The 24,517-nt window shown below is 43.1% G+C and overlaps 1 protein-coding gene across 3 annotated transcripts; it reads left to right on the top strand.

Annotated features, from left to right (window-relative positions):
* The first annotated feature begins 6,042 nt into the window (after positions 1-6,042).
* On the top strand, positions 6,043-24,075 carry OGFRL1 (opioid growth factor receptor like 1). 3 transcript variants are annotated; one of them, XR_005022167.1, is made up of 8 exons: positions 6,043-6,357; positions 10,766-10,852; positions 11,006-11,087; positions 13,825-13,903; positions 13,993-14,059; positions 14,164-14,309; positions 18,878-20,014; positions 23,943-24,075. XR_005022167.1 is itself a non-coding variant. In XM_036871440.1 (7 exons), exons 1-7 carry the CDS (start codon positions 6,118-6,120, stop codon positions 19,542-19,544), a joined length of 1,365 nt encoding a protein of 454 aa, XP_036727335.1. In that variant the 5' UTR covers positions 6,043-6,117; the 3' UTR covers positions 19,545-23,962. The 3 variants fall into 3 exon arrangements, 2 of the variants coding, with proteins under 2 accessions (XP_036727335.1, XP_036727334.1); XM_036871440.1 differs by having other exon boundaries at positions 11,009-11,087; positions 18,878-23,962; XM_036871439.1 differs by having other exon boundaries at positions 18,878-23,962.
* The last annotated feature ends 442 nt before the right edge of the window (positions 24,076-24,517 follow it).

Below are 24,517 nucleotides of genomic sequence, written 5' to 3'. Positions count from 1 at the left end.
AATCCACCTGGATCATTTGATCCCTGATGGATCTTCAGATAGAACCAGTGTCTAAGAGGCACAGGGGGCTAAAAGAACAGTGCCTGCATTAGAGGGTGCCCAGCTCTGTCCCCATCACATACGAGAGGAAGCGGTGGGCTTTGACCCCAGTATCTAGTGTCCCCTGCCCTGATGTCACGGTCCACTGTCTCAGTCCTTAGGTCAACTGGGTGTTGCTGACAAGTTAGAGATCCTGGGCCTGTGTGGCTGGGACGGCCTCTCAGCCTTGCAGACTTTGGCTGTGCCACCCAGGAAGTTCTCAGAGTAAAAACTAGCCAGCCTTTCCGATGATCTCAGTCTGCTGACCATGAGGAAGAGGCAGTGACCAGCATGGGGTGAAACCAGTAGAGCTGGCAGAACCTGGGGTACAGGCGGGAAGGAGAACCAAGCCTTGACCTTACTGTCTTCCTCAGCCACTAACATTTTTGAAGAAAACATTCTACCCCAGTAGCCTCAGCTTCCTCTTTCTATTCTAATTTATTATCTCTTTTCCCCATTCTGCAGAAACTGCTCTCACTAAGGTCACAGTGTGCCAAATTCAGCTACCCCGTCTTCACTTTCCTTCCCTATGTTATCTCCTCAGCCTGTGATGTTGGCCTTGCGAGTAGGAGTGAGCGTTTTCACCAGTGTCTATCACAGATCACAGTGACTGGTTCCCAGAATGCATGCAATACATTTTATTGAAAGAATGAATAGTTCTTATTGACGAAGGAAAGAAAATCATCACCCCTTTTTTGGACTCTCTTAGGATTTTGTTATAAGATCTTCTGTGGCCATTTGTATTTACTCATCTGTGTTCCCAAGGGATTGAGTGCATCCAGTGTATCCCAGCCTAGCCCAGGACCTGGCATATAGTAGATGCTCAGTAAAAGTTTGTGGCATAAATGAAGCTGGGGACTGGTGTTGACTCGGTGATGGTGGACCAGTTACTCCAGGGATTTGTAATAAATCACCCCAAGATGTAGTGACTTAAAACAATAATCACTTATTTTTTCTCACGGTTTCTGTTTTGCCAAGAATTCAGGAAGAGCTAGGCTGGATAATTCTCATTGTTGGAGGGAAGCCTCAGCTGACATCTGGCTGCAGCTTTAAAGTGGTCATTGTCAGCGGTCAGCTGGAGCTGCAGGAATCTGAAGGCATGGCTGGGCTGGACGACCCACGTCCAAGTGGCTCACTCACATGGCGACACGTCTGTGCTGCCTCTTGGCTGGGTCTCTGTTCCTCTCCTTGTGGGCCTCTCCATAGGGCTGCTTGAGCATCCTTAGGACATGGCGGCTGGCTTCCCCCAGAGCAAGCGATCCAGATCAAGGTGGAAGTCCCAATGCCTCTTGTGACCTAGCCTCAGGAGTCACACGCTATCCCGTCCGCCATATTTTATTGCCCACACAGGGCCAGTCCTCATCCAGTGTGGGAAGGGACTCTGCAAGGGCACGAATATCAAGAAATGAGGATCATTAGAGCTATATCGGAAACTGGGTAGAATAGATGATTAGCCATCAGAAAACAAAGTTTCAGACTGAGACGAAGCTATCCCTTGGCATTCATCTAAAGGTGGTTGTGAGCTCTGAAGCCTGGAAGAAACAGTTGTTGCCAAATAGGACGGTGCCTCTCTGTGAAGAGATGGCCATCTGGATGGAGTGTGCCTTGCCACCAACACCCAGGCCCAAGTTCTCTCCCAGTGGAGTTGCTGACAGTCTATGAGAAATGACGCTTTAACCTCCCAAACGGCACAGCCATCTGATGGAAGGCCAGACCAGAGTCCGGGGTTGGTTAAGGCTTAGCCAGAGTATACTTGTCTTTGGGCAGAAGCAAGACTCGTCTCCTCTGCTATATTGAGGCACCATCAAGTCCTGGGCTCGAGCTCCGAATGCTTGCCTTTGGGTCTCTCTGCATCCTCTCTGGCATGTCCCTGGGCCCAGTGACAGCACGTCTGCTGGTTCTGATGTGTCCTCATAGGGGCACCTGTGCTCTGAGAAGCCTGGAAGAGATCCATTCCTACAACATGCCTCGGGGAGTCTTTTCACAAGGTTAAGAGTAACTGTAAATGAGAAGGGCAGAAACTCTGAGGAAGACCGGAGGAATGTACAAGAATCCCATTTTCCTTGGCTGTAGATTTAATAACAAGCACCCTTCTGAGCTGGGGAAAAGTCCAGAATGTGTTTACATATCCACTTCTTATTCAGTTACTGTAATGCTTTTAAGTGATCAGATAAGTTTAAAGGGCCACAAACAAGAATTATATAAAATAATAACAAATACTCAATGGTAATAATTAGAAAAAGGGAAGGTGGGGATACATATCTATTTTTATTCATGGAAAATAAGTAATAACTTTGGAGGTGATAGGCAACATTTCTTTTCCTTTTTTGATTGACGTCAAAATCCCTATATTTAATAGTTTTTATACTAATTTTCTTTAAAATTTTTGAATGTTTTGCTTAATTAAAGTGTGGCTAGAAAAGATCTTTTCAGTTTCTATTTTCAGCACAGCATCTTAAATCAAAACCCAAAGTATGGTTCTAAATGCTGCTGAATTGTTCAACTAAGGACTCCAAACATTGTTACTGAACAAATGTTATTACTTTTTAAATTTAAACATGGCTCTATTTTTAGTCTACAGGCCGAATTTATTTGTTTAGTTATGCAAATGATGATTTATTACCAAATTCTTATCACATTAATTTCAGCTTACCTCCACTGATATCTCATTATCCACTAATTCAACACTCATAAATTCTATGACCATTTTACCTTTGCTTTATTAATAATTTTCGTGCGATTGGGAAAAAGGGCTTTAAGCTGTGAAAATACTCAGTATTGGATATGAATCTAGAGTTGGCCTCCGAACTGTAAACTATTTCTTAGAAATAAATGAGTCCTTTAAAAATGTTAAACCTCTCTTGTAGCAAACCGCCATACTGCATGAATCGTAGAACGTACAGTTTTTCACATTTAAATATCTCTGGAATAAGATGCATCTTAGAATCATTTGCTTCTTAGTTTCCTTGAATACAGTACGTTCATACTTGGGGTTTTAGCCAAATACTCCAGTGGCCTGGAAAGGGCTACAGAGGACACGTGACGGACACCGCCAGGGCAGCTCTGACTCCCCACTTCTGTTGAGGATGTCATTTATCTACTCCCTACACTTTTCCTCTTAAAACAAAACGATAAAACAAAAAGTGTCCCCTCGGAAGTAATGGCAATAGAGCTGCTTTTGATAAAAGAGGGTGATTTTTTTTTTTTATAACATATTTTTTTTTTTCCTCCATGGGTCTAAAATTCCCAGGAGCTACTGAGAAGTTAACTCCTGAGGTTGGATAAAAATGGCCTTTGATCTACCGTTTCCTTTTATATGAAAGCCTCTCAAAGGAAATTCTATAACAATAAACCTTCTTTCTTAAAGTCCCTAAAACACAATTCACTATAAAAAAATGTATGTCACATGTATCTTGGATTTTAGCCAAAAAAGTTTAGTTCCTGAAGTACCAGATCCAACTGACAATGGCCTCACCCTTCAAGGACATGGTTGAAACCATGACAAGGTTGAAACAGTTACACTGGAGCATGGCTATAGTATCTGGAGAGCTTAGGGTAGATTCTGGGTACAGGGAGTCAGAAGTTATACTTTGTAATAGGCCATTATGATAGTAGTTTCTCCTCGTTCCATGTATATCTATTTAATTGCTGAGTTCAATATTCTTTGAAGATATACTGGTGAATAATGATTAGAGTTAATATGTATTGATAAATTAATATGTGCATGGCCCTAAGTGTTGGATTTTTTATTTGAAGCAAAGACATACTTCTTTAGTGTCAATGCGGGAATGTTAAATACTCTCAAAGGTAGGGATAATGAAGAAATTTAGGTTTTCCGGTAGGGTAACTCCTATACAGAACCTGGAGAGGAGAGACCTCCAGAATTAACTTTCTTAACATAGATTGGACACAATTTGATCCATTATTGCTCCAAACTTACTTTTAAAGATCACTACTTAACGTTTTTGGTAATACTTCATGTAAAATTATATTCTTTAGAAAATATATTGCACAACTTGGTACAAAATCTATTGCCCTATAAAAACTGATACATTTGCCAAAAGGTGGTGGAAAAGGTAAAGATTCAATTGCAGCAGTTATATGTACAAATACATATAGGCTTTCACGGACATTTTTCATTGTGCCATCGTTTGTGTAACTACTGCAAAATTTAGTGACTTAAAACGTAGCCATTTTATTGTTTTCACTATTTTGAGGGTCAGGAATTTGAGCAGGGCTCTGCTGGGTGGCTTCTTTGTTCCGTATGGCAACAGTGGAGGTCACTGAGAGGTATTAGCGGGCAGATGGGCTGGTGTGGAGTATCCAGTAAAACCCAGCAGAATGCAGCAGGGGATGCTGGAAGGCAGGACCTCGCTGGGACTGGCGACCAAAAGACAGACACAGTGGCCTTTCCCGCAGTCTCCGGGGAGTGGAACTTCTTATATGGCAGCTCAGGGCTGCACAATAGTAGGTTCCCGAGACCTCAGGAGAAGAGGCAAGATTCCTTATAGCTTTACCATGCAAATTCCAGATATTCTGGAAAATCCTCCGCAGTCTGTTTTCCAAAGCAAGCCCCTGTGGTCAGCCTTGATTCAAAAGGTAGGGAGTTAGACTGTACCTCTCAAGGGGAGGTGAGCAAAGAACATGAGGCCAATTGTAATCTACACACAGCCAGACCAGGAGCACCCGGGCACAGCAGCTATCACTAGACTTTCTTTTCTGGGATACTTACGGCTAGACGGACAGCATTTACTTCTGCAACGTGTTCTGGTCCTCTGCCATTGGATGATGACTCGAAACTCCCGGATGGGACCAGCTAGATTCGTTTGGCCTACTCCTGCCCCATGTTTTCTTCACTAAGCCGTTATGACCAGCAAGTCTTTTGTGTGTGTCAGGTCTACTTGTGTGTCTGTTACTTATTACTTTTAGATCATTCGTGGATCATAGTAAGTCAGGGCTGCAAGGGACGTGGAAGAGAAAATCGGGTCCTGTTTGATAGTAAATTTAGGTTTAAAGTAGCTGTGTGACCTGTCCAAGGGCAGAAACTGATTAGGGGCAGAGCCACAGCCATAGTGCTTGAAGACGGGTAGTCCTGATTTACCTGTGGGATGGGCATCCTGTTAACCTATCCTCGCCCTAGAAACAGCCCATCGTCCTTGTTGCGGTCTCCTGTTTCACCACGAAACATTCAGAAAGAAGCTTTAGACGTGTACGTCGAACCTGTCTACTCAGCCCCCAGTCTGTAGATGTGAGCTGAGCACGCGCCGGACTCCGCACGTGCAGGCGTGGCCTCCTCTAGTCGGAAGGCCATAATGCAAAGTTGACAGGAGTCACTTGTTCCATCGTGCTGTTTCACCTTTAGGTACTTCTAAAACACGTTTTCCCCTGCTGTCCTTCCATTTACAGGACAGACCAAGGGGCCGAGGATTCTGAGTTTTTCCTCCGAGCACAGATGCGGAGTGGGTGTTAGTGTAACCATCCCCGGATGCAGGTGAAAGTCTGATGGTTATTGCTGCTTTTGCTCCTTGGACGAGGTAGCAGACAGCTTTGACTTTGTGGTCCGCGGGGACTCCGGATGGCTGCCCAGATGCAGTCTCGGTAGCTCGGGGTTTCTATTGATGTGCTGCCCGGTCACCACCAGTTTTGTCTTCTGCCGCGGCCAATCCGTCTTCCTCCCGGACCAGCCGGGAGAGGGGGCGGGATGTGGACGGGACTCGCCCGCAGACGGCGACGCCTCCTCGGACCCCGATCCGCCCGCCGGGCACGTTCGAGGCCGAGGGAGGCGGGCCTTCCGGGGGGCAGAGCTGCGGGCGCGGCGCGCGGGGCCAAGGAGGCGGGAGCGATGGGCGGGCTCGGGCGCGGGCGGCGGTCCCGGGGCCGCGGGCTCCTCCCCGCCCTGCGCCCGCCGCTCGCCGCGCGCAGGCGGAGGGGGCTGGGCGCCGAGGTGCCGCCCAGCGCCCTGGCCGCGGCCCTGCCCGGGCCCTAGCGCCGCCGCAGCCGGAGCCCGGAGCCCCGCGCCCGCCCGCGCCCGCCTCTCCGATGGGCAACCTGCTCGGCGGGGTCGGCGTGCGCGAACCCACCACCGTGGAGGACTGCGACTCCACCTGGCAGACGGACTCGGAGCCCGAGCCCGAGGAACCGGGGCCGGGCGGCGGCGAGGGCCCGGGGCGGGAGCCCGCGCAGCCCCCGGAGCCCCCGGAGCCCCCGGAGCGAGCTGGCGGCCGGCCCCGCGCCAGCCCCGCGCCCGACCGGGACGCCGAGGCGGCGGGCGCCGAGCAGGTACGCGGCCGCGGGGACCTCGGGCCGGGATGGGGGGGACGCCGCCGGGAAGGGGGCGGCCCCGGGCGACCCCCGCGCGCGGGGCCTGGGCGGGGGCTGAGCGGGGCGGCTCGTCCTCCCCCCGCCGTTCCGCTGCCCCGGGACCCAGGCCTGCGAGCGGAGGTCGCCCGGGGCCGTCCGCTGCCGGCCTGGGGCCTGAGCGCGGGCACGACGAGGCGGTCCCTCCGGGCAGAACCCAACTTGGAGGGGTGTCTTCTCTGCCTCCGCAGACGGGTGATGGAAGGCGGGGTGGGAGGAACCTGCCTCCGAACAGAGGATTGTGAAAACCCGTCTAGTGCGTGTTATTGGTAAACAAACAAACAAACAAACAAAAAACCCGGAATGAGGTGGGACTGCGATGGAGCAGCGAGCAGTCTCCCTACGGCGGGAGTCCCCATCCGACTTTAAAACATCAGGGTTCCTCTTCCAAGTCAGGCCTTCCAACCCAGGAGTTCAGGGCACGCTTCAAAAATCCTATTTCACCCGGAAGACTTGTTGATCCAGCTGTGCTTAAGTCATTTGCCCACTACAATTCGGAGGAGAGGTTAGTGAGGAGATAAATATCCCTTTTAACCTCTGATGGCCTGAAAATAATCCAGAAAACTTCCAAAAGGAGGAGCTGCATGGCCAAGCCTCTGAAGAAGTGCGCCTGGCGGAGCTCTGACAGGCTGGTGGTCCCGGGTCGGGCCCTCCTTCCCATCAGCCATGGGGGGATGAGGGTGGGAAGTGGAGCCCCAAATCTGATGTAACCACGGGCTCTTGGCTCGAGGAGAGGAACCAGCGGTATATTTTATAGGAAGGCTGCCTTCTACATGTTGACGATCATCTCTTTTGGGGTCAGCAGGAAAACAGTCTTAGTGCAGGCTCTATGCTATCCAGGTCAGTTCCATCAACTGCAGTTTCAGGGGTGGGGTACGGTGGGAGTTCCTGTTTTGAGTCCCCACTTTAGAGAAAACTGAGGCTTAGGAGAAGCTTGCCCAAGATCATCCAGGGAGAGGGGGTTGCAAACCCAAGTATGCCTGTCACCAGCATCAGAACTTCTGACCTGCTGGAATCGTGAATGTAACTCTGCCCCTTGCTACTGGGTCATCTTGCCTTGCGAACTCAACCTCAGGGAAGTATGAGACACTGTATTCCAGTGTTTTTCTCTTCCACTTGTCTCCAAATGAAGAAACCTTCTGAAGACGTTTGGGATGTCAAAAAACACCCGCTCAGATTCAGTCCAACTAACCTGGTCCATCTATATAAGACAGTTTTATAATTAATGTTTCAATCAGTTAATTGCAACCCCAGTAAATGGTAAATGGCACCAACCGTTCCTTTTCCCCTTTAATGATTAATTTTTCTTCTCAGTATCACCATGTAACTTCTACTTTTTTTTTTTTTTTTTAGAAACACAACGCTCAGATTTTATTTTTTATTTATTTATTTTTGGCTGTGTTGGGTCTTCGTTTCTGTGCGAGGGCTTTCTCTAGTTGCGGCGAGCGGGGGCCACTCTTCATTGCGCTGCGCGGGCCTCTCACTGTCGCGGCCTCTCTTGTTGCGGAGCACAGGCTCCAGACGCGCAGGCTCAGTAATTGTGGCTCCCGGGCCCAGTTGCTCCGCGGCATGTGGGTTCTTCCCAGACCAGGGCTCGAACCCGTGTCCCCTGCATTGGCAGGCAGATTCCCAACCACTGCGCCACCAGGGAAGCCCACTTCTACTTTTTAATGCTGCTTTTGACTGTCCACCTCATCTGTTCCCTACTCCCCACAGTCATTTGCAAGAACCACTGGAGCTACCTTTAAAGTCTATCCCAGACTGACTACTTCTTACCAGCTCCATTGCTGTATTCCTAGTCCAAGTGAATAGTTGACAAACGACAGTGCCATTAACTGAGATGGGGAAGTCTAGGGAGAAAGCAGCATCCGAGGTTAAGTCAAGAATGCTCTTGGGTTTAATATCTTATGAGACATCCAAGTGGAGTTGGTGAGTAGTTAATTACGAGTGGAGCCTCAGTCCAGAACTGGAGTCATCAGCATGTAAGAGTGGAGGTATTTAAAGTCCTGGGAAGATAATGGGGTCATCAAGGAGCGTGAGAAATGTGGTCAAGCCCTGGGCACTCCTCCACTGAGAGCACGTGAGGAGGAGGAGCCAAAGATGAGGCTGACCAGGGGCGATCGATGAGATGGGAAGGAAACCAGGGCAGGTGTGGCATGTGACAGTCTTTCAGGAAGGAGAGGGGTCAGCTGACCCCATGCTGCTGGGAGGTTGCCTGAGTTGAGCACCAAGCGGGATGCTCAGTAAGATGGAAGTTTGTTAGGTGACATTCACAAGAGTCGTTTGGATGGAATGCGGAGGATGAAAGCCCGGTTGGGGTGGTAAGTGGGAGAAGAGGAGACAGACAGCGACTCTGGGCAGCTCTCCGGTGAGGCTTTACTGTAAAAGGGAGCAGAGCTGTGGATCTGTCATTGAGATGGGGTTTGGGTCAGTTCCAGTTTGCGTATGTTTGTTTTAAGATGAGAGATACCACAGCATGTTTGCTGAAGGAAATGACCCAGAAGACAGGGACATTTTGGTGACACAGGAACTAGGAATAATATGTTAAGGAACAAAATCAGTGACTGAGCAGGTGAAAGTGGGTGGGATAGAGAGACCAAAGGAGCGGGAAGTGGGGGGGAGCAGGGACCCTGCCGGCAGGTTGGCACATTTAGAGGATGGAGGAAGTGGGCGTTCCCGTGATAATCCTGGGAAATAGGTAGGGTGTGAGTCATTCTCATTTCAAAGAGGATCAAACTAGGATTCAGTTAAAAGCCTCACAAAGCAGCAGCAGAGGGAAGACTCAGCCCAAGTATCCTGACTCCCAGTTTTGGGCCGTTGACGTTACACCACGGTCTCTGTAATGACCCATCGCATTTGGTGGAGCTGAAACTGATTCAGACCTAATTAGTTAGACCTGGAGCCCAGAGCCTGGGGTTCTCATTCTCCCGCTGTCGCTGGGCTCTGGGTGTCGGTGAAATTCTCCGAGCCTGGGTTCCCTTGTTTCTAAGATGGAAGCACTCCTAACTGCCTGCCAGGTGTGTTGTAAGAATCAAAGGAAATAATATATGTGCTTTGTACATGGAAAAGTGCTTTCTATACACACATGTCGGATGATGAGTCATGGGGTTGTAGCTCAGGCTAAATAGATTCAGAAACCTGCTAGGCAGAGCTATTTTGACACGTGTGGTAAGGATCAGAACGTAAGCTTTGCCTTGCTTACGTAATGTGACAGAGTAGCCCGTGTTAAAACACCAGCGAGTCTGGTAAGTATCTCTGTACTTGTAGTAATAGTGAGAATCACGCCACTTCAGAAACGTGTGAGTACTGCTTAGAGGATGCCAGTCTGTCAGCACAGATGGGGGTGGGGGCTGAGGAGAAAAGGGTAGGGGCAGAGCTCTTAATGAATATTCAGACCTAAACTTTGTCATCTGTTTCATCGTTGTCACCAGTCTTGTTGCCCTTCTGTGTGACACTGGACCCAAAGCACGTTCCTGTACGTTATAATAGTATTGACGCATGGAGTTAGGGAATGCGAACTGATTATATTGACCTGTATCTTATATTTTCAAAATTATGTCATGGGGCTGGGAGTTTTGTTTAGAATTTAAATAGTGTGAGTAAACTACCACATATAAGTTACTACAGTGTAATATGAAGTTCATTCCAATTGAGAGCTTTTATTGCTTTGTGTGTATATATTTGAAATTTGCTAGCTTTTTATCACATTGTATTATCACTGGATTAATGGAAGGTTATTCATACCTTTGTGTACCTGTTATGGTGCTGTAAAGGGTGGAATTTAGAAAGCTATTTAGTTTGTGTTAAAAGCCCCCTTTCCTTGCATTAATATTACTTGACTTCCAAGTACAGCTAAACATTGCAAAATTAATGACAGTTTTCTTTGAGGAATTGATTTATTATCTTAACACTTCTTTTTAGTGTTATGTAAAGTATTCTAAAATAAGTTTGGTCAAAGAATCACTTGTGTAACCTCTGGTAAAATATAGGTCTTGAATTCATTTTAAGAATTCTAAGGTTTTAAGGTTTCTAATGGATACCAATCCATAACATTTGGCCTCTATAGGCTTTTGGTGAATAATAAAGTTTTTTATTTAGTGAAACACCTTAGGACAAATGTTATTGGCTTCAACTCAGGAAACGAGAATGCCAACAAGTGTTGCTAGTAAGCATTATTAATAGGACATTTATAATATCTTCATTTATCTGGACATCTTGACACTTCTCAGGCTTTCTTTATGGATGGTCATTATTTTACGTTTGTTCTGGAAACTTCTTGGTGAAATCATCTTGCTTCAACATGTAAATGGAATTTCATTTTTTATTTTAGGGGGCTGATTCCACTGAAGTATCTGCCAAACCAAAGAGAAGTTTTTATGCTGCGAGGGATTTGTACAAATACCGACACCAGTACCCAGTAAGACTATAGATATTTTTTTTTTCTAAAATGTAAAATATTTGCCTTCTGTCTTTGTTACTTTGTGGTGCCAGTGAGCAAATGTGCAAGGAAGGTCCTTGTGCCTTTTTTTATATGTCCATATGCTGGAGATTGATTTATTTTTTCCTTTAGCAGAACTTCAAAGATATCCGATATCAAAATGACTTGAGCAATCTTCGTTTTTATAAGAATAAAATTCCATTTAAGCCTGATGGTGAGTAATCCGCTACCTTGGTAAAAAGCAAGCTTTAAATAGTAGTACCGCTTGTCATTCTTTGTTCATTCCATGGTCAGTGCATTCATTGTTCATTGACTGGCTTGACTCTGCCCTGCCGTCCACTGTGTTCCCAGAGTCCTAGACCCTTGAGCTCTGAGCATCTGCTCAGCAGATTCTGGGGGAGTAACTTGAGGATTAGCAATCCTTCCCACCACCTGTTTACAGTGGCAACTACTATCTGAAAGGTAGTGGAGGCCATTTTTGTGAGAGGAAAAGAGGAGATTTTGAGAACCATAGAATATTAGTTTATTAAGGAACCATAAGGGAGATCAAATTCAGTTTCCTCATTTTAAAGATGAAGTTGCTGGGTCTTGATGACCGACTTGATCATAGACTTGATCATAGACTTGGATCTGGGCTCCAGAGTTCGGTGTTCTTTTCACTGTGCCAAACCCGGAAAATCTTTGGAACATAATTGAAAGGTGGTTTTTCTATTAGAATAATCTTTCCTGTCGATTTTCAGATTCAAGGTCAGGGAACTAGAGCAGCCCCAGTTCAGCGTTCCAACATCCCAGGGAGGGAACTGCAGACACTGTAGATCTTCACGCAACTCTGTCAGATATACTGGCCCTCCTCCACACGCTACAGTTGCCCTCCCAGGATCTTTCCTAAACCTTTAGTGAGAGGGTGCAGTCTCCGTGGTGATATGCACGATTCACCCAGGCACCAGGCCGTGGTTCGTGGTGGGCGTCCTCATTTTATCCAGGTCAAACCAGAAAGCTCGCTGCTCCCCGTCTGTAGAGCCCTTATCTCTGTGAGGTGACCAGATGGCCCTGGCTGCTGCCCTTTACTCTCAGTGGAAACCCAGCCAGATCCCCAGCAGTGTGAGTCAGGGAGCGAGGGTCATGGATTGCAAAGCTCTCCGAGTGGCAGGACCTTGCATTCTTTGATGAACTAACTGGCTGAAGAATATCTAAGGAATTCCCTATATTTGTGCAGTGGCAGACGCGCCAGTTGGAAATTAGGATTAAGAACTTTGCTGCAATGGCCAGATCCCCTTATCTTTAGTTGATTTCTGGTGTCCCAGAAGTCTGCCCTGTTTTGGAAGGAGCCCTCTAGATAAAAATGCCCTGTTGTATTGACTAACGGTAGAAAGGTACTGCTTTATTTACTAATTGAAATAGTATTAATTAAATTAGTTAGCTTTTTAGGGCCTGGAGTAAGAAAACCTTTTGAAGAAATGCAATGATAGATAGCTAATTTGACTCTGACGTGAATTTAAAAAAATTTTCCCAAAGGAATGCCTTCACAATATTAAAAACATTGAACGCAGAGATAATGACAGTATTTAACTCACTTATTTTTATGTTTCTAACAGTGAATCTATTTTTGAGGTGGTAATTTAGAGCAATAACTTAAAGCAATGCATTAATTTTTGGTAATCTTTATCACAAAAGTTATTTGGAAATCTTCTAAGGCTGGTGGAGGTCAGAAGTTTTAGCTAAGGTCACATAAAATGTTATTCTAGTTTATTATATAAATTACATCAACTCTCACTTTCCTTCCCAGTAAGTGTGAACATCCCCCCCCCCCAAACACACACACCCCAGGCTTGCCAGTAAGCATAAGCCTGCAATGATGTATGTTACTTATTAAGTAGGAGGAGGGGTAGATAGAAGGGGAAACAAATGGGAAATTATGGAGGTAAATGGTTTCAACATGCTGATGATTAGAAAACAGCCCTTTACCAAAAACCCTGAGTGTGGACCTCTAGTACAAACTGGTGATCTCTGGAGGAAACGAGAAGGAGATGAGTTACGTTTAGAAAGATATTAGGTTGTTGTGTCTTTTCCTGTAAAATTGACTAAATGGCCACACAGTCAGCTGTGACTAGACAGATTTGGGAAGCAGAGGATTTTGCCGTGATAAGTTCTTACAGGAGAAGAACTGGATGTGGTGAAGAAGAGGGCTTACGTTTCAGAACCAGAAAGACCTGTGTTCTACTCCTGGTTTTGTTAGTGTGTGACTGAGCAAATCACACCATGTCCTCAGTAGGAAAGCGGGGCTGGTGAGGCTGGTTTGAGACAGTGCTGGGGGGATTCAGCAGGCTGGCTATACCCTGTGTAATCCCGGCCCCCGCCAATAGGAGGCGCTCACCACCATTTCCTTTCCCTTTTCTCTCCTCCCTTTCCTTCTTTTCCCTGCTTCTCTTCTTTCTCTTCTTCCCATCTTTGTCTCCTTCCTTTCTTTTTGCCTGGCATACATTTCATTTTTATTTGATCTAGTATTTCAAGAACTCTAGGGCCCTCCAGGGCAGGGGTTGGCCAACTTTCTCTGTACAGAGCCAGAGAGTAAATATCCTCAGCTTTGCGGGCCTTGAGTTGAGTTGCAACTACTCAACTCCCCTGTTATGATAGAAAATATGTGAATGGATGTGCCTGGTTGTGTTCCAATAAAGCTTTATTTATAAAACAGATGGCAGGCCATAGGTTGCCAGCCTCTGCTTTAGAGTAACTGTCTGATAGCGCTTTCTCCGATCTGAGGTGCCATAAATTTTTTTTAGAATTAGGCTTATTACGTAACAGAGTATATGGCATAGGGTATTCATCTTACAAAAGCATTGTTGTCGTGTGCTGTTGTTAAGTTTTAACATAAGGCTTAAGCGATTCAGTCTTAAAATGCCTCCAACAATGTTTTACACGTCTGGTTCGTGTTCTAAATCTTTACTCTTTAGGTGTTTACATTGAAGAAGTCCTCAGTAAGTGGAAAGGAGATTACGAGAAGCTGGAATACAGCCACACCTACATCCAATGGTCAGTCGTGTGCTCTCTCTCGCACCTGTTTCATCATGTGTGTCTCCCAGGCAACATTAACATAAAAATATTATTTTTCTAAAACGTAGGCTTTTCCCCCTGAGAGAACAAGGCTTGAACTTTTATGCTAAAGAACTAACTACGTATGAAATTGAGGTAAGGCAAGCTCATTTCATTTGGTGTGAATTAGCCAAATAATATTGCCATTTGATGGCCCTGGTAAGTCTGAGTCACCCAGCTGACTTTTCTTTTTTCATTAGGAATTCAAGAAAACAAAAGAAGCAATTAGAAGATTCCTCTTGGCTTATAAAATGATGTTGGAATTTTTTGGAATAAAACTGATAGATAAAACTGGAAATGTTGCTCGGGCTGTTAACTGGCAGGAAAGGTTTCAGCACCTGAACGAGTAAGTAAAGCCCCGCAGAGCGACCCGGGCTGGCGTGGTGTTTTCCCCGGGTTGGAATTCTCTCTGTGGCTCATAGAACTGAGCAACAGATGGACTCGGGAATTTGAATTCAAAAGCTCATCTGAAATGCATTTTATTCCTGTTCTGTATTCTAAAGCAAAACAAAGCAGCAGCCAAAAAGGAATGACATTCCAGGTAGAAACGGCTGCTCGGTTTCAGAGCTGTTTCTTCCTGCAGCATCTCCGCTGCCCCCAGCCAAGTGTGACCTCGCTCCCTCTTTACACCACGTTGCTCGGCCTCTATGGTTGTTGTTTGTGACACTTGTCCAGACCCCTCCCCGAGGCTGTGAGATTCTGGTAGCTCAGCTTGCACCTCAGGCACAGTGCCTGCTTAGATTAAATCCATGAATTAAGCCTATGACATATAAAAATCATTTCATAAGACTGACATGTACTCGTACATTTTACTAAGAAAGAGGGAAAATTAGAATCTTCGCCATTTAGATCAAAACCAGAAGCCCAGGGACTTCCCTGGTGGTCCAGTGGCTAAGACTCTGCACTCCCAATTCCAGGGGACTGGGTTCGATCCGTGGTCAGGGAACTAGATCCCACATGCCGCAACTAAGAGTTCGCTTGCCGAACTAAAGATCCCACGTGCCGCAACTAAGACCCGGTGCAGCCAAATAAATAAATAAATATTTTAAAAAACAAAAAAAAACAAAAAAAAAAAACGCAGAAGCCCATTTTTGGTTAATAAAGCCAAACACCTGGAAGAAAGTTTTACCAGTTTATTTGGAATTGATTTGCTATATTCTTTTGCTTGGATATTTATAACTTTCATTAACACTTATGCCCAAAGTTTCTTTTTTTATTATTATTATTTTCTTTGCATGCAAACTGGCTTTTTCTTCTTTTTTAATTTTTTATTTATTTATTTATTTATTTTTGGCTGAGTTGGGTCTTCGTTGCTGCACGCGGGCTTTCTCTAGTTGTGGCGAGCAGGGGCTACTCTTCGTTGCGGTGTGCGGGCTTCTCATTGCGGTGGCTTTTCTTGTTGCGGAGCGGGCTCAGTAGTTGTGGCTCACGGGCTCTAGAGCGCAGGCTCAGGAGTTGTGGCACACGGGGTTAGTTGCTCCGCGTCATGTGGGATCTTCCTGGACCAGGGCTCGAACCTGTGTCTCCTGCATTGGCAGGCGGATTCTTAACCACTGCGCCACCAAGGAAGCCCTTTTTCTTTTTAATTATAGGGTGACTTATGAGCACTGGACTATAAAACCAACTTTAAACATTTTTAGCACATGGTAATTCGCTGAACTGGGCAAGTACTAAGAGAAAAACAAAATTAAAACTAACCTAAGAAATTTTTCTTTGCCCCAAACAGAATTTTTTGCATTGATTAACTAAATTTTTTGTGTTTTCCTAGAACTTTTATCTTGCTTGGGTAAAATGAGTATGAGTACAATATTAATGTTTAAGCCTTCCGTTTACTTTATTAGTTATAATCAACGCTGTTAAAATGGTAGCTTGCACTAAAACACGCAGGATATGGGCATAAAGCTTTATGATCTTGACTAGAAGACCCATTAACTCATAACTCAAGTTCACTTTGATTTCTGTAGAGCACTTATAGCAGAAGTATATACGCCTCTGCCTAAGCAATGCAGGTAGCTATCTCTGGACAGAGTTTCTAAGCACTTATGTGAGACTGTCACAGAAAGCTGTGTGCAAGTAGCCTGTTGACATGAAGGACAGCAGAAGGCAGCCTTTGAAGAGGATCTGGTAGCATCTCATCTTCCGTGTACCCACGACTACCGTTTTAGAGAATCTCCACCTGGTTTTGTTTTGGTCGGAATAGCAATCATACTTAGTAACTGTTTGTTGAATGAATAATGATGAACAAAACAGGTTTGTCTGCCTAAATCCTCCTTGGGGTTTTATTGTCAGATCCTCAAATTAGTAGCTGGAAACCGCCCTTCTGAAGGCTTTCGTTGAATGATCTCCTAGCTTGGGATGGGGAGGGGAACCTGACCCTTACCGCCCCATCCTGCTCCCTTTCTTTCCACCATCATTTTTCCTTTCCGTGGGTATTGCTTACAGCTTTTATTTGTGTTTTAATCTGTATGACCTCTTGAGTTTTTCACAGTAAGCAGGGAACTCAATACATTTATAGTAGCCCAGCGGATAAAAAATATTGAATGAAAATCAAGTGAAATAAAGTTTAGTGAACAAGTGACCATGACTAAAAGAGGTAAAACATTTTCAAACACGAGAGTGCAGATATATAGACCAACCACTAAGATTTCCAATTTTATTTGTAATCACCTTGGATTACGGAGCTGTATTTTAGACCCTGGAATCCCCTCTCACTTTTACTTTCTGTCTCCCGGTTCTTGGCTTTTGTGTGTCCTTTCCTCGCTAACCTACTCTTCCTGACAGCTTCAGCCCTTCTTACTACCCTTACCGCTGTCTGGAAGCCCAGCTTCTCTCTTTTATCTGCTACGCGACCCCAAAGTCTACTCACAACTCTAGGAGAGTGGGGGTTTTTTTTGTATTTCTTTGTGACATTTATTTCAAATCATACTGAAACACCCGATTTCTTTCTTGTATGATTTTGTTCTATAATCCTGATCTTCATTCTCTTTAACCCAAGTGTTTGTCCTTTTCTACTGTTATGTAAACTTTTTAATTGGAGAACGTGTTGATACAGATGAGTGTGCACAGAAATTTTATCTTGGTCATTCATCCTGGACTGCATATGTGAAATTGAGCTGCTTGCAAATATTAGTAAATTTTGTTGTGTTGTATAACTCTTCTTTGGGATTTTTAAAGGAAAACATTCTTCCGCTTTTCCATATCTCTCTTTCTCATAGACCTATGAAGCAGATGTTGGGATTTTACCACCAAGTTTTTAGAGTATGCAAACTCTACATTGGATCAGTCTTGCTGATAAAGACATTGTCTTAACGTCACTCAAATTTGTATTGTCTCAAAAGACTGGTACTTCCTAACTATTAACAAATACAGATTCATAAAACTGAAATGTATCTGTGCTATGTTGTACCCTTTGGCCTTCAAAGAGTTGAATAGTAAGAGAACACTATTTTGGTAAGCATCCAGAAGGTTGGAGATAATGAAAACTGCTGGACTTGTCATTTCCAGTGTCTGGTGAGCCCACATCATTAAGGTTTTAGTTTTGTCCAAACTAACTCTCCTTTTAAAATATAAGGCTATGGAACGACACCCTTCCATACCTCAAATAATTCAGTATCCTTCTCCATGCTTCCCAAATAAGTTGCTAGTTATTCCTAAGTGAATACCAAGCACTTGTGGAAACCAAGGCAGGTGTATGCGATGCTTGTCTAAAGTTCAGTGTCTGAGGTATAGACAGGTTTGGGGAAGTGAGGAATAAGTGGTGCAATTGGGTGAGTAACTAACCTGGGCTGTTGATGACACACGTGATTAATACATGGACCTGAAGGTTCCCTTAGGATGCAGCCAGGTATTTGTAATAAAGCAACTCTTGGGCTAAGTGAGGTGTGGGGGCAAGATTATGAATTGTGACAAAATAGGTTTGGAAAGCTTTCATCTGCTAATGGCTTTAGTTTTGGGACAAAAAAAGAAAGATGTTAGTGCAATCTGGGGAAAGAGGAGTCTTTGCAGTCAATGCCATTAGAAGCAAAATTTTAAATTCTGTGATAGGGAAAGAGGAGGCGAGAGAGAGACCACAGGTGGAAGAGAATGAGGTGATTAAGTTGGGATAAGTACACATATGGTAGTCCTTAGTACCAAATCTGAATAATACCAATACCGATAATTATATTGATGTTAAATAGTATCTGATATTTATTGAGTTCCACATGCTCTGCATATATGTCAGCTAATTCAATGCTTACAAGTGCAGTGAGGTGTGGGCCCTTTTCCCCACGTTACAGATGAGGGTACTTGAGCCTTAGAGGTGCCATGATTTCACATAGCTGTTGATGGCACAGCTAGGGTGTGAATTCAGTTCTGACTCCAAAGCCTACACTCTTTGCTCTGCTAAATAAGTTAGTTTTGCCTCCTTTGTCAGAATTGTTCTAGCAAGGTAGAATGGTTTCTGCCGCTTTCCTTCTGAGTTGGTTGATATGGCAGGTTCTTCTGGCCCTCTGACCCTGTAAGTCGTACATTCGGCTGGTAACCAATGCTCAGCGCTGTTTACCTGTGACAGGTACGAAACATTTGTGTAGTAGATAGTCATCCTCAGTGTATTTAACAAACAAACAGCAATTCGACATCCGTGGGAATGCATTTAAAATCTAAATGTTTTTCAAGTACGAAGAACTAAAGGAAAAAGGAGAATTTATTTTATGCGTTGGAGTTTTACATAGATTGGCATTACACTGAGGTACAGGGGTTTCACATCTTCTGTTTTATTCTTCTTAGCGGTGTCTACTACGACTTTTAGCAAAGTCATTACGAGGCATGTTTGCACAGCTTACGCTTCCATCAAAAGTAGTTTCCCAGTGGTTTTTATTCCCCCGTTTTCCGCCACCTAATTTTCCTCCTTCGTTGTATTCAATCCTCTTCCAGGTCTCAGCACAACTATTTAAGGATCACTCGTATTCTGAAAAGCCTCGGCGAGCTTGGATATGAAAGTTTTAAATCTCCTCTTGTAAAATTTATTCTTCATGAGGCTCTTGTGGAAAATACCATTCCCAATATTAAACAGAGCGCACTGGAGTATTTCGTGTACACAATTAGAGACAGAAGGGAAAGGAGAAGACTCCTGCGGTTCGCCCAGAAACATTACACGCCCTCGGAGAATTTTATCTGGGGACCACCCAGGAGGGAACAGCCTGAGGGCAGCAAAGCCCCGAAGACCCCCGCCCCGCCCACCTCGGGGCATCCCAGCCAGACGTCTATGCACAAAAAACCCAAGGACTCCAAAAATCCCTCTGCAGCTGTGCGTGTAAATAGCAAAGCTGCCGAAGACAAAAAAGTGGCACCTAGGGAGCCGGGGGAAGAGACAGACTGGCCCAGCTCAGAGGCCGGCAGTGAGGCTGCCAGGCCAGGAGACCCAGAGAGAGAGGGTGATGCCGAAAATTACAGTCCTCAACCAGAAGAGACAATTGTTCATGCCCTGGAGAAAAAGGAGGGTGCGTCTCCCTCTGAAAAAGATGAAGAGGGGGAAAACCATAACAGAGACTGTGAAAGTCCTGGAGAGACAGGTTCCCACGATGACGCACTATTACAGTGAATTATCAGGAAGCCCACAAACCCGTGAGGCCACGTTTCGGAGGGTAGCCGGCTGTTGGCGATCTCTGTTGTAAGCAGTTAGTTGTCACTTGGTTTTGATTTTGGATGACAATGAATTTAATATTTAACCAGAAGTCTGAAGACAGGACCCAATTAATGAATGTATTCTGTGACACTTTGGGGATGTGAGTTTTCGAATCCTGTACACGACAATTACTTTTAAATTATTTTCAATGTATCTGGAAACAATCATGTAGTCTTCGATATAGCAAATAAATTCTTTGGAGAGACTCCACCCTACATGAAGAAAATCAAGAGGATAATTTCGTTAGGTTGCCACCCCTTTGCCCGATTTATGGATTCCTTTTTTTTTTTAAGCTGTGAGAAAGAATTTGGTCTTCTCAGATGTATTCACAAGAAATTGGGAGTTTTTTCATTACAGCACCTCAGCATGCTTATTTTTAGTTTCTGGTAAGTGGGATGGATGTTCTTGGGGAGATATACTGGCCCCTCCCCGTTTGTCGGTCCTGCTGTTTTTCCTCTTCCCCTCTCCATCCTCTCCCTCACTGGCCACCTGTGTCGGCTGGCACGTGCATTTCTAGTGTACATTCGGATGATCTACTACAGTGACATTTATGTGGCATAGAGGGGACTGTCGGCTGTATTATTTCAAGAATTTGCGTTGTTTAAAATAATAAAAATGGTTTTCTGTGTTAAGTGCTTAAAAACAAATTCTGATGCAAAAGTCCAAGAAGAGAATTTTGCCTTCTCTGGCTGTTCTGTACAAATTTGGTGCTTGTTTCTGAATGCAAATGACTAAAGAATTAAAAAATAAGAAAGGAAATTATTCGTTTTCAAAAGGCATGCATCTGGCACTGGCAACAAGGCAGTGGTCCCTAAAACCATGAATATCTCAGTGTTATGCAGACTATGACATTAATATGGCTTAGTCCACAGTATATCTTTAGAAAAAATACAGTCTGCTGCATCTCTAAGTTGTAAAAGCTCGAAATTGAGAACAGACTGGACATCCCATATATTCAGTTTTAGTAAGCACTGATGTGTTAATATTGGGTAAGAGCAAATAACTTTCTTGCTTATACTATTATTACTAATTATTACACATTCGAAAACAATCAAACACTGTGGTGAGAACTTCAGAGCATACGTACAAATATAGTGAAAGCAATTCACAGAAAAAAATTTTTTTCACTTCATTTCATTTAGAAAGGAATTGGCTTTTGTGTGTTTCTTAGGCTCTTAAGGGAAGTTCTGTTCACTTTAACCCTCAGAGAATTTTTACTGTGTCCTATTTTTAAATCACATTATGTCATCTTCTTTTACCTTTATAGATCAGAGGATTTTTAGCAGAGGGTTTCTGGAAAATAAACACACAAGTAGTATGCTTTAGAAGGGTTTCATTGCCTTGAAGTTTACGTGAAACATCACTGTTGCTCAAATCTGACTTATTTTATATGAATGTTAGTAACGCTCGTGTTATATATTGTATTCCAATAAATATAGAATATTTTCTCACTATCATTTCTCATAATATGACAGTTTTTGCTTTCTACTGTTTTGTGAGGTGAGCATTAGGATTTGGGGAAACAATTCTGCTTTTGCATTTCAATTTCTTTTTTTTTTACATGGACCCTCTAATGGCCCCATCGAGCTTAATAAACAGTTTTACATCTTAGGGCATGAGAGTAGGTTGTCACATTGGGCTGAATTGTAGGAATATGATTCATTTGAAATACCTTACCCATTTTGCATACATGATAAAGTGTTCACACCACTTTCTAAGTGCATAATGTTAAAATTTTGTGACCAGATATTAAAATATTAAGTGGACAGATACTAAAATAAATGGATATCATCTGAATCACTTAGAAACTAGTAGTATATCAGAACCCTTAGAAGTAAAAATGTTTCATTCAATAATTTAACTTTTAGCATATTCCTAATTAGGGATTTGATTAGATTGTACTGTTTAATTTGAGAATATTTAGTCTCAAGGGAAAACTGCCTGGCTTCCACTTAAAACAGTGGCCTTTTTCTACCATGTTGTTTTGAAATGCATACTCACGTGAAACAGTATGATTCCTACATTTAATCTGTAAATCACTTATGAGAGAATTCTTCAGTGGAAACAAGTGAGAGGATGGCATTCCTTTTGCAGATAAAAATTATGAACGTCTAGAGTTTTTTTCTGTTAAGAATACTCTGTACATTCAATAGTTTTAAAATAAGATCTGTAGGTGTGTCTTTAGGTGTGTGTGTTACGACATGAAACAACCCTCTGGGTTTGACTGTGATGTCTTGTATTTTTAAAAACTACCATGTGCTTGCAGAAACTTACTAAGAAGCTGTTATAAAAACGCAGTGGAGCATGGCCAAATAACTAGAAACTTTATTGAATTTTTGTGAATATATAGACTTTATCGTTGTACCATGACTGTGAGGATATTGATAAATGACTGTATTGGCTATTGATAAAATACTAATTTGCATTTCACGCAAATAGATGTTATACCGCTTGGTTAGTCTAATATATTTCTAATATTTTGTGCTTTCATATCCCAAAGAAGACGATATATGTGAAAATATTTTGAAATACTGTAAAGTGATATATAATGACAAGATATATTTCTGTAGAGAAAATGTTTATAACCTTAAGAGTATTGTACCATTATACATTCTCATGCTCAATCTCATAAGAAGCTGAAAAGAATCATGACAGAACTGAAAATATGTCTGCTTTCTCTAAGTCAGGTCCAGTTCTCAGTTCAAAAATTATTTGGTATAGTTTTATTTTGGATTTTAGTTTTGAGAAACAACATTTTTCAGTTTCAAGGAGAAAACAAAACTTATGACTCTGGAGTTACCAGAGAAGTTCTAAGATTTTTTGCTAAGTATTAAAAATATAAAGATTATGTTTAAAAATTACCAACATTGTTTCTAGTTTTTACACTTTAACCTGACAGAAGGAATGCTCTGGTGAAAAAGGAAAAATATTGTAGTACAGTATTACGTTTGAGTTACTCTCTAAAAAATCATTTTAGAAAGTAAACTTCCTTATCAAGTTGTCAAAAATTGGTTGAACTGATGGAGAGAGAATATTTGTTTAATTGTTTAAAGTTAAATTTCCCAAGTTTATAGTAGAGTTATGGTTGAGTGTATAATCTACTGAGTAACTAAATCAGGCCAGTTTTTTTGTCTTTCTATAATTGAGGCTCTTCTAAAAGCTTTATTTTCTAACCTGAGAAAAGAAGGGCGTTCTTGATCTTGCTTGATTGTAATTGCATTTGTGGGTCTCTCAAATTTATTTGGGGTGAGTGGGGACTCTTTGTTATAGGAGTAGTTTTGAAGATTTCGATTTTGTTTCCCACTTAAAAAGTTCCCATTTTTTTTTCCTTTGGGGAATATCCATTAAGTGTAAGGTAGGATGAAGTTAGACAAGCAAGAATCATTTCAAATGTAGGTGCAGTTGTAGAAAATGATGGCCTGGGTCAGTAGGATCTGGAAAATTAGGGGTGTACAAAGGGTTGACTTCTTTCAATTTAGAATTCTTTAGTGTTTATTCCATGAGCAGATTTGTGAGTAATCTCTAGCGTAACAGTGAGTACACCCTGCCTTTTTGCCTGTTCCAGCCCACCCAGCAGACTGTGCTTGGGGACAGACCATGTTTTAGAAACTCCTTATTACTGAAGTTAATAATATAATAATATAGTTATAAATATGAATGCCTGGAGGTGTCCAGATGTGCCTTAACTAATGTGAATGCTTTTCATTCAGAAGTTTAAATTTTTACTCCATTATAAAATCTTGCCATAAGAAACATTCCAAACTGTGAAGATCAGTTAATTGAATGAAAGTTACTTTCGTGCTTTTTCATTTTGGAGACATTTCCATTTGTATCAATAGCATCAGTTCAAAAGGAAGTGTACTAGCCACAATGTTCAAAAATGTGTTACATTTGAGGGAAGAAGTAAGCAAGATCTTACAGCAGAAAGATTAACTTCATTGTTACATTTATTTATGCTTCTGCCTAATTTTGCTACACCCTGTAATTTTCATTGTAAACATCTCTCAGTTACTACAGGTAATATTAATCTGTGTTTTACTTTTGCTTTTAGATATAGAGGGATGTAGAGAATGGAATTCTATTAGAGAAATGATTTAAAAGTTTAATTCCAGTAGATAGTTGGAGGAATCTGAAATTAATTTGGACTCTTATGCTGTAGTTTTATTAGAAACATGTACTGTTCTTGCTTTTTCCCTAGATTAGAGAGAATGTTTTTTGTCATCTTCTGCTTTTTCCCTCATCTGTTGAGAAGTTTATTGTTTTAGTTACTTGTGGGAAATAACTTCTTAATATGTTTGTTTCCTTGAATTAAAGTGTTCATGTGGAGGATACAATTGACTGCTTCGTTTTATGGCCCAAACTCTGCCCGGAGGTTGAGTTCAGAGATGGGGAGGCGGCTGAGAACCAGAGCGGGCGTCTTGGTGAAGGGGCACGTACACTGGGCTGCATCCTCTCCAGTGGAGGAGGGATCTCCGGAGCCTCCCCTGGTTGACGAGGGTGTCGGGCCCCGTGATCGCTGTCTTCTGAGGAAGGTGGGCCACCTTGGACTTCATGCATAATTTCACTGGGTATCAATTTTCATAAAATACCTGTTATAATTCATTCATCACCATTTTGTGGTTGTTTAGGAAATTGTGAGCAGTTGGGCACCTGCTATGTAAATTACAGCTGAATCTTTCTATCTCGGGAAACATTGAAATACCAGTACTGCCTACCCCCCTCCCCAGTTCAAAACTTCTGATCTTCAATCAAAAATTATTTGGGGTTGTTCTTTCAGAGGTCTGTATATAAAATTCTCCATAAAATGATACAGTGTAAAGACGAAGTGAAAGGGAAAAGGCACCAGTGCTCACTTGTTATGCTGAGAGAGCTTTTTTAGAAAAATCAGA

Source organism: Balaenoptera musculus, chromosome 12 (assembly GCF_009873245.2).
Source record: "Balaenoptera musculus isolate JJ_BM4_2016_0621 chromosome 12, mBalMus1.pri.v3, whole genome shotgun sequence".
NCBI classification, from domain to species: domain Eukaryota; kingdom Metazoa; phylum Chordata; class Mammalia; order Artiodactyla; family Balaenopteridae; genus Balaenoptera; species Balaenoptera musculus.
Note: the sequence above shows the minus strand (reverse complement) of the source record. Positions and strands in the feature narration are given on the sequence as shown.

Excerpts from the sequence above, each read along its gene's own strand:
- OGFRL1 (XM_036871439.1), top strand. The coding sequence starts at position 6,118 with ATGGGCAACCTGCTCGGCGGGGTCGGCGTGCGCGAACCCACCACCGTG. Across the intron at positions 11,088-13,824 it reads AATTCCATTTAAGCCTGATG|GTGTTTACATTGAAGAAGTC; the intron begins GTGAGTAATCCG and ends TTTACTCTTTAG. Across the intron at positions 14,060-14,163 it reads TAACTACGTATGAAATTGAG|GAATTCAAGAAAACAAAAGA; the intron begins GTAAGGCAAGCT and ends TTTTTTCATTAG.